The sequence below is a fragment of the Apium graveolens genome, chromosome 5 (genome assembly GCF_009905375.1).
Source record: "Apium graveolens cultivar Ventura chromosome 5, ASM990537v1, whole genome shotgun sequence".
In the NCBI taxonomy this organism is placed as follows: Eukaryota; Viridiplantae; Streptophyta; class Magnoliopsida; order Apiales; family Apiaceae; genus Apium; species Apium graveolens.
The window spans coordinates 134,855,357-134,865,315 of record NC_133651.1 but is presented as its reverse complement, the minus strand read 5'-3'; the positions used below and the strand labels follow the sequence as shown (position 1 = coordinate 134,865,315).

At 28.8% G+C, this 9,959-nt stretch overlaps 1 protein-coding gene across 1 annotated transcript; it reads right to left on the bottom strand.

Annotated features, from left to right (window-relative positions):
- Positions 1-744: 744 nt before the first annotated feature.
- On the bottom strand, positions 745-5,905 carry LOC141724523 (uncharacterized). Its single transcript, XM_074526693.1, has 6 exons — positions 5,467-5,905; positions 4,914-5,021; positions 2,064-2,225; positions 1,810-1,981; positions 1,096-1,169; positions 745-1,013 (listed from the first exon to the last, which is right to left on the bottom strand). The coding sequence occupies exons 1-6, from the start codon at positions 5,731-5,733 to the stop codon at positions 933-935; spliced, it is 864 nt and encodes a 287-aa protein (XP_074382794.1). The 5' UTR covers positions 5,734-5,905; the 3' UTR covers positions 745-932.
- Between the last annotated feature and the right edge of the window lie 4,054 nt (positions 5,906-9,959).

Below are 9,959 nucleotides of genomic sequence, written 5' to 3'. Positions count from 1 at the left end.
TCCTAACTTTCCAAACAATTAAAACGCATCCGTTAAACATAGACTTGTTTAATTTAGCGCCTGCCTTATACTCTCTCGGATTCTTTATATTGGGTACGGGAGATCGGCACACATTTATTTTAGACTCCCATAAAACATGGTTTCCTAAATAAATTTTTTTTTAATAAAAGTATAATGTTTAAACGTTTATACATAACAAGAAAATTCTAAAAATAAATTATAGAATAATATTTTATAATAGTCTTAAAATGTGTGTCAAGCATATGAAAAAAATATGTAAAGAATCCATTGGTACGGAGGGAGTAAGATTTTATAAATCCAAATCTTGATTCAAAAGATTTTCGAAGTTGAACTCAGTTATAAAACAGTTAATCAGCTTTCAATTCACTTTCTTTTGCTACAACACAATTCATATTGTTAAGAAAATGTCTAACATAAAGCTTCTGTAACTACCAAATGTAGGTGATTTATGTTTGAAAATATCCCACTTGGATATTGTGAGCTCTGATTTCAGTTTTAAAACATACACACACTAAGAATTACATGCAGAACAGGGATCAGCATGTTATACAAGCCATTAAGGTTCGAGATAATATCATAAAGATTTAACAAATTATCAAATATCACAAGTTTCAAGTTTTAGACCAATCCCCCAAGGGAATCAATTGCCATTGTATGCTATTTTGCACCAACCTCCTTGTAGTCCGACAGAAAAACCATTAAAAAATATTTACACACATCATCTATAACAAAAGCTTGTGGAACCATCAATTATGCCTCTAACAAATAACAAGAAACATCTAATTCTCAGCTCATCGCACAACAATTTCAGTACTTATTAAGTAGTTAAGAATTAAGATCACTAAGATTATTTTCAAAAGAACGGCAAAGAAAGGCTACTGGTGGAGAGATAACAAGTCATCCTTGCAGTTTCATTTTTTGAAAACTGAGTTCATGAAACCTTGTACGGAGTTTCCCATACCTGCACCAATTGCTTCTGCCAAGTATTGTGCCTGCAAAATCATCGAAAAATTCTGATACCCCATCTACAATAGTCCACCACGATTCTCTAGTTACTTCGAATGTACACATTACCTCTTGGATAGACTTTTTAAAATCAAAAGCATCTCTAACTCTCCCATTCAAGAATGCCCACGTATCACGAAAATCTGTAAAAGTTTTCAAAACTGGATTGTGATCACAATTTTCAGTTACCCTATATTCTTACTTGCACAACATTTTATTCAAGGCTTTAACTACAATAGTGAATCTCAAGTAAAAATCAATAAGCGTGATAATCTCATTGCAGCATATTGCTCCATTAACAGAAAAAGAAGGGAACCACTACCTGAATTGTACAACTAAAATTTTAGGAAGGAACAGGAAACAATATATGCTAAGAATTGTTGGAAGACAAATCAATTACAAAGTTCTAGACTTCTAGTAGTAAATCAACTACTGCATTAGTGAGTAAGATCTAGAACTAGGTGAGATTATAACAACATTTTATTCAAGGCTTTAACTACAATAGTGAATCTCAAGTAAAAACCAATAAGCGTGATAATCTCATTGCAGCATATTGCTCCATTAACAGAAAAAGAAGGGAACCACTACCTGAATTGTACAACTAAAATTTTAGGAAGGAACAGGAAACAATATATGCTAAGAATTGTTGGAAGACAAATCAATTACAAAGTTCTAGACTTTTAGTAGTAAATCAACTACTGCATTAGTGAGTAAGATCTAGGACTAAGTGAGATTATAAGATCAGAAAGTGAAAATCACCATTCAAAAACAGTGTAAACAAACCTGGAGAGCTATCAGTCAGCATGTATATCTCAGTTGTCGAGTATATCCCACCTAGAATGGTACGCTTCACATACCAATCAATATCATTGGCTTCATCACCAGCAGCATGCCAGATCTCATCAACCAGCATTGCTCGCTGCTTAAAACTGTTAGGGACATTCATTGGTTGTGCCTACATTAAAAAATGATTCTTATAAGTTGTTTAAGTAATATTCCACCAGACTGTGTAAGCAACAAAGAAGGGAGATATCTACCTGGATGCTAAGGGCTTGAGGCCACTTTGATATGTAAGGAGCCTGCAACTCCAAGCGAGTTCTCACAAGCTTTGCAATGCGGTCACTGGGTATTAAGTTGTTCAAATCTTCATCAGAGTCAATCATGTCCATTAGCTTTTGCAAACACTCGTCCATAAAATGCTGCACCGCAATATAGTCAAAGATGCACAAGATCAATTTCAATTTTTCATCATATTAATAAACAAGGACAACAAACACAAAGTCATCGTCATTCATTGGCTCGTTGCAATAGATAAAAAGATACCCCTATACTCAAAATTGTTCCTTTTTATCCCCTTAATTATTGATGTCCTAAGCCTTTGGGACTCAATATCTGAAGCGAATCGTTCATTGAAATATAATCTTGATAAAGACATTAAGGTATACACAGAGGTCAAAGTTTACATGAAAAGGTAGTCATATTGGGTTGCAACTTGCAACGAATCACCCAAGTGTTTATTAACACGGGATATTACATTAAATTTGTTTAAAATTCTCTGCACATAGTGAAATAGGGTGTTTTTAGAGTTTGGTAGGTGTCTAGGGTAGGCTTGTTATCACTTATTTGGGAATTGATATTTCATGTACCTTGCTTATCTCTTATATATATAATAGCACAACAAGGGGATAATATTTTAAGATTAAAAAGTCTCATTGAAAAGACTAAAATACCCCTATTTTTAATATTTATATAAAAATTGTGTTTTGTGGGAATCGAACTCGAGTTGCTTCATTCTTCTATACAACCTCGTACCACTACACCATATTGTCACATGTGCTTTTTATCATACACATAATATGTAAGTGTGCTAAAGGAATATTTTATTTTACTTTAAAGATAGCTACTTGAATTCCGCAAAAAAAATGATAGTTACTTGAATATTTTTACAATTAATTTTAAAGAACTGAATTCCAGATATAAAGTTAGGCATAGTACATAAATGGATTATTATCTTGTTTATTATTATTTTTTAGTTTGAAAATATATCTCATATATATTTAACATATTTTTTATTATAAAAAGTAATTAAAATGTACATATATAATTTTTAAAAAAAATATTGAAAATAGAATCGCATATGTATAAATAATTTAGATTGGTATTAAATATTTAGATAAGTTCGAATTATAATGAGTCAATGAATTTTAGTTTATTTTGAATTTAAAATCAGAATTTGGCCCATTATTCAAAAAATACTCGAAACTTGACTACATGACTAGCCGAAAAATATTGTCACATTCTACGTTTAGTAAATTTTTTACAAGTTCAAAGTAATGTGAAATTTTTTGATATCTTATATTAATATAAATTAATGTGTTTGAGGTATTTATAATATCAAGTCAATTGATTATTTGTATTAAAATTAATAACTTCACTCGTAGCGCATTAGTGTTTTGGGACTTGTCCCGATTTTAAAAATATTTGAAATTTGATATGAGATCTCACGAGATTTGTTAAAACTACGATGATACATTAAATTGATTTATTTTTCATTTTTCACTTTAAAAAACTAGCATTTTAAAAAGAATTCTTTTAGATAAACAATATTTATTGATCAAGATAATATTGTACAAATATTTTGAATTATTTTAATATTTTGAAGAATAAAAGTCATATCTATACTATATTGTAGCATTTGATTCAATGCATTTTATACTATTTAAAAAACATATATTATTCAATAATTTAAAGGATTAACCAGTTCAACTAATATTTATAAAAATTTATCGAATTGAAAAATATTTAATTTTAGGAGAATAGTATACAATATTATCAAATTATTATATGAATAAATATTAGAGTTGTAATAAAAAAAACTTAAAAATAGTTTAAATAACAATATAATTACAAATTTTCCTTCAAATTCTTGAAAAAAATTATGAACATCAATAATAATTCTTAAAATATATAATTTATTTTTATGTTACATGATTGATACTTGGTCGCGTAAAAAACAAATATGGATTGTTTGTCGGTGATAATGTGAATATCATGTATAAATTATTGCAATTTATTTATTACATAATTTTAATTTTTTAATAATTATAAATAAATGTTATTTAGGTAATCAATTGTCTCGCTAGATGTTAATAATGATTATACATGTACATAAATCAAATATTTAGCATATAAATAATTGAAACCGTCGTAATTTTCTAAGAAATGTAACATACGATAATTCACGTGCTAACGTAGACACATATAACTTAATCTTATTTTGTTAAGAGTAGTGTAAAAAAACTAACATTTGAGTAAGTTAATTGTAAGTTAGTACATAACTCAGTAATAATATAGACCAGTTATATAGTTTATTTTAATAAATTCAATTTTTTTGGTCAACTCTGTATTCAACATATATGTTAATTTTTAACTTTTTCTTTGTAAATATACCTACGACATTCTAAATGTTAAGTTTATTTGTTTCATTTTAAACGTACACTGACTAACCTGTTTATATTCATTTATTAAATACAATTATACAACACAAATAAGAATATATATATATTTTAATGAGCTATATTGGAAACGTTGTGTAATTTAGTAATGTCTTGTATGAAAAATGATACAAAGATAAATACGCTAGACATTATACAACATTTACAAATAAGAATATAACTAAAAATATTATAATTGCATGCAAAAAAAACTCTAGAAAATACCCCATGCGAGGCACGGGTTATTATGCTAGTTGAAATGAATATCCCAACTATCAATAGAATAAAACTAGCACATCACAGAGATAGAAATTTGACCAAAATGAAAGACTAACTTTATACAAAGATTTTTTTTTGACATAAAACTTTTTACAAAGATTAATTGCTTTGTACCTCAACAAGTGCGGCTTCTTTCCGAGGAAAAGCTCCAACAATAGAAGGGGAGACGCCAACATCCCTGGCACCTGCAACCATTGCAGATTCTGTCCATCCCAACCTCGGCTGTGAAAAAAAAACAAACACGCAAACCAAGCAAAAACACATCAATCCAAAATAATTAGTAACTAACACAAGTACATTTTATACAAACTTGTTCTACGCATTTCGTACGCTATATCAAACTCTATAACTGATACACTACTGTGAGTTATGTTACACCATCAACTCTTTAGACTAACAACAAGTCCTTCTTTCATTTTGTAATCACTAAATTAAATGAATCCAACAAACCTAATATTTAACAAACATCGAACTACCTCCCGTGCCAAGTCCTAAAATACCTAAACGTAATAACACCGATACAAAATCCTTTCTATTCACTAAATTAGAAGTATCAAAATATTTTACAAAAAAAAAACGATTACATTAAAACTCACTACGAAGAGCATAAATGGAGTAATCATAAAGCAATTGAAATAGAGAAAGAGGAATGAGAATGTATACGAACCACGTGACGAAGAGAGGCGTTCAGCACACGGACTTGTTCATCCTGATACTGCGCTCTAGGCTGCTGTGATCTGCTGCCACTACTATTACCGGCGGAAGGAATATTAGGGGTTTGAGTCGGAGGAGGTGACTCAACGCTTGTGCAAAAGCTGGGAGACAATTTAGATATTGCCGGACCTAAGGTTCCAGTTGATCGGAAACATTCGCTACCTCCGGCAAGCTGGATCGCCGGAAATCGGAGCAATCGCTTCGCAGCGAATCGATACATTTATAAATTTTTATATATGTATTCAGTATTCGTGCGTCTGGGTTCAGATCTTTTGTAATGTATCGTGTATGTAATTTTTGTTTGGCTCTGAAGCTTCCAGCCCCCTCCAATTACGTGTGCCCGGGGTTCTAAAATCGGGAATAATCGGATTTTTTTGTTACGGGTTGCTAAATGGGATTTTTTTGTTACATGTTGCTAAATGCAGTAATATATGAAGGGGCGTTTGGTACAAGGTATTCAACAAAGGGAAAGGGAAAGAATTGGAGTCGTTGATGTTTATTTAGTAAAAACAATCATTCTCTTTCATTTTTTTAGAAACTCCATTCCCCACCTCCCACTAGGTATTTGAACAACCTTTCTCACTTTTATTTTCTTATTTCAATTATAATTTAAATCTTGGACCAAAAAATATATCAGTATGCAAAACTAATTTTAAAAATTAAAAATGATTTATAATTTAGTTTTTATAAATTAAAAATAATTTTAATATAAATTTATATGTTAATTTATTAAAAAATTTAATTGTGCTATTAAATAATTAAATTTGTTTATTTATTATAATGTTAATATATTATACTGTTATAATATAAATATATTTGACTATATTGAGATTGTTTAATATTAAAAAATCAAAAATAAATGTAATCATGTAAATTTTCATTCCGTTTCCGGATCTGTATCAAACACGTAAAACAATTCTGGGTCTTTACTTTCATTTCTCCTCCTTTCCCTTTCTCGATTTCATTCTGTTTCCCCAAAATAACCAAACGCCCCCTAAGCAATTTGTAAATACCTTATTGCCCGTTATCTAAATTTTGTTTAGGCCAAAGATAAATTTAACCTTGGGGCCTGTTTGGTATCGTAGTTTATTGGCATATAAGTGCGTAAGTACTTATTGACTAGTGTTTGTCGATTCAACTTATAAGTTCGATTTACAGCTTATAAGGTAATAAGTTGAATGTTAGTAACGACGTACTTTTTCTCAACTTATTTCAATTTTTAATTCTTTATTTATTTTATTTTTAAATATATATTTGTAAATATTACTTGAATTTAAAATTCACAAATTTAGATAATTGTATTTAAACATTATTTATTATGATTCGTTCTAGTAAAAAAATATTCTGACTTATAAATATACTATCCAAACACTTACATAACTTATAAGTTTTCATCTACTTATCAGTAATTTATGTATTTTAAGTAATAAGTTACTTATTTTAAGATTTTTCAAACGGACACTTAATTTCAAATTTACCCGACGGAATACTCAACCGTAAGTAGACAGCTAAAATTGACCACTTTGTTCAAAATGGCTATTTTGATTATATTTTTTAAAAAATTAGTTATTTTTATCAATTTTCTCCTTTTTGTGTGTCATTATTTTAATGTACATCAGGGTCACCTACATAGGCATTTAATGTCATGGAACATCTCAATTCTAAAACAAATTAATCATTTAAAATATTTATCTCTATTCTAATTTTTGTCTGAAACTTATTTTTTTCATGTTCTTCTATGCCGCTCTCATTAAAAAATTGATCAAAGTAAGTATAAGTAAAAAAGTTTACTTTCATTTTGAATAAAAACAAAAATTCAAAATATTGGCAAAGATAATAAAATAAAAAATGTAGTTAGTGTAAAGCAAACAATATTAGGCAAAATTATAACTTATTTTCATTTTTATAGAAATTAAAATTTAGTTGACAAATTATAAGTTTCATTTTAATTATTATTGTCTATAAAATTATTCTTTTCTACAAAATAAATACTACTTCAAACAAAGTCACTAAAACAAAAGATATTATATTGAAGAAAAGAATAATTTTGTACATAGCAACGATTTAAACGATATTTAACTCTTTTACTTAAATTTAAATATTTAGAAATACACTAAAGATAACAACTCGTTATTAAATTTAATTATTGCTAATATATCTATCTAAATTGTTATATTAAAAATGTAATATGAATCAATATAACCTATTTTAATATATATTTTTCTATTTTTCAAACTTTGACTATAAACATATATTTTAGTGTAAATCTATGTTAAACACGACACAGGGGAACTCGTATGTATTGTTTAATACTACAAGATAGAGGAGTATGCATTAAAATTTGAAACACTACTTAAGAGTAAACCTGTAATCCGTCCTAGTTGATCTACCTTAAACACATTTAATACAAATAAAGGGTGTTAAATTAATTTCTGATTACACCATCCTTTTGTTAAAGAAAAACAACTTTACTCCAATAATTAATCGAGTATCAATTTTTATTAACTTTTTCTCTCATATATATTACATATTAATAAAAACCAAAATTATCTATTAATTCTATTAAATTAATAACACACTCAAAATAATGAAATTTAGATATAAATTTTTTGTTTGATAATTTTAGACAGCATAATCAAAAAATTTATAATAAATCATATATTATTTCTAATAAATGTCAATACTTAAGAAAAAAGTTGAAAATATATATAATTTCATGTCGGTCCTTTCTCAAGATAATTTAAAATAAAATAATAAAAAAAATGAGAAAGTCGAACTTCAATTTGACCTCAAGTACTCGGAGTCAAATCGAGTTTTGACCGATTTTTGTTAAAATCGTTTTTGAACCCGCGTACTTGAAATTTGGATTGTACTATAAGTTAAATGTGACGCCCTCAATCTCGGGGTTAGGAAATGAGAATCCACACACCATTAATTAATATAATAATAGCGGATATAATAAACTCCGATTAAACACTAACATGATCTAAACAAAATTAAGTATAAGATAAGATTACAACTACCAACTAGAATAAATATATTACAACCCAAAATAATAATAACTCCAAATTTATTCGATTCCGACATGGAACCGACAGATAACCCACTGTATCTGATCCAACTTATACAGTCCTTCCAACTTAAACGCTTGCTCTCACACAGTGCTACCTGCTCTGGCATCTGGAAACCTACAATACGGTAGGGACCTACAGGAACACTCTGGCGAGCGGTGCGCCTAAGTCTGACCATCTTTTTTCTTAACTGCCATGATTAACAAAATATATGAGCAAAGAAGCTCAGCAAATAACTATATAAACAGTTCTTTAATGCAGTGACAATATCAATATCAACATACAAGGCATTCTACTTTAAATATCTAGGTGGCAGATTTATATCTCTGGCTATGAAAGGGTTATAAAGAAAGATTTGGGTTTTAAGGAATCAAGGCTCAATGTAATATCCGAGATATATCGTGTAATTATTTTTGCTATTATATAATTATTATGTGTGTTCAATATCTATTCTGTGAGCTAATTGTTAAGTGTTATCTGTACTTGAATATTCAAAAATAATATTAATTGAGTATTTTAATTTTTATATGTCCAAAATAAAATATAGATAATTGTCATATCTTTCTAATTATTTTTATGTTGGTTTATGGATTTATAAGAATCATATGAAATTTCTAAAATCTTTTTCCGGGTAATTAAAATCTATTTTATAAAAACGGGAACCAACCGACGTCAACCGTTGTTACGTTTTTGGAACCCGAAACTCTTTCGAGAACTCCTTCCTAACCTAATTGTAATATTCCGAGCATATTACATGTTTCGACTTTTTCGATCCGGCATACGGTTTGTCCTGCGCGGGTCCCGGCGCAACATTTTCGATACAATATTCGTTTCGGTAAATCAATAAAACCCGTATTTTCGATAAACGGGAGCTTTTTATTAAACTATCACAATTATCACTTCGTAATACGTGTAACCAGGCGCTGAGACCAAGACCGCAGTACAAATTGTACTGATTTGGATAATTATCCCGAAAACCGATACCGTTTGGATCAGTTTTTACAAATAAACGTACCGTTTTATATCCGGAATGATCCAACAGGATACAAATTTTCCGTAATTATAAATAGCCTTTTATCGTATTTTATTTCGTATCAAAATCATTTGCAGATAGTTAATTATATAATTTTCAGAGAAAAGCCCTAATTTCCTAAAACTGTTCTAAGAATCAAACAGCAAAATGAAGGCGTTACCGATCTCTGTTTTCAAAGCTTGAGTAACCAAAATGAAGGATTTGAAGTGTTCTATCAGATTCTGAGCTTTGTTTCACTGCAGAAATCAAGGTTATTTTTCTAAAAAATTATTTATTTTTGAATTTATTTTATTAAAAATATAAATTTTTGTTCCGATGATTGTTTGTATGATTTGATGATTG

Bases quoted from the DNA above. Each gene is read 5' to 3' on its own strand.
- LOC141724523 (XM_074526693.1), bottom strand. From the start codon at position 5,733: ATGTATCGATTCGCTGCGAAGCGATTGCTCCGATTTCCGGCGATCCAG. The intron at 1,982-2,063 runs GTAGATATCTCC...TTTTTAATGTAG, and splicing joins CTCAAGCCCTTAGCATCCAG to GCACAACCAATGAATGTCCC. The intron at 1,170-1,809 runs GTTTGTTTACAC...AAACTTTTACAG, and splicing joins GCTGACTGATAGCTCTCCAG to ATTTTCGTGATACGTGGGCA.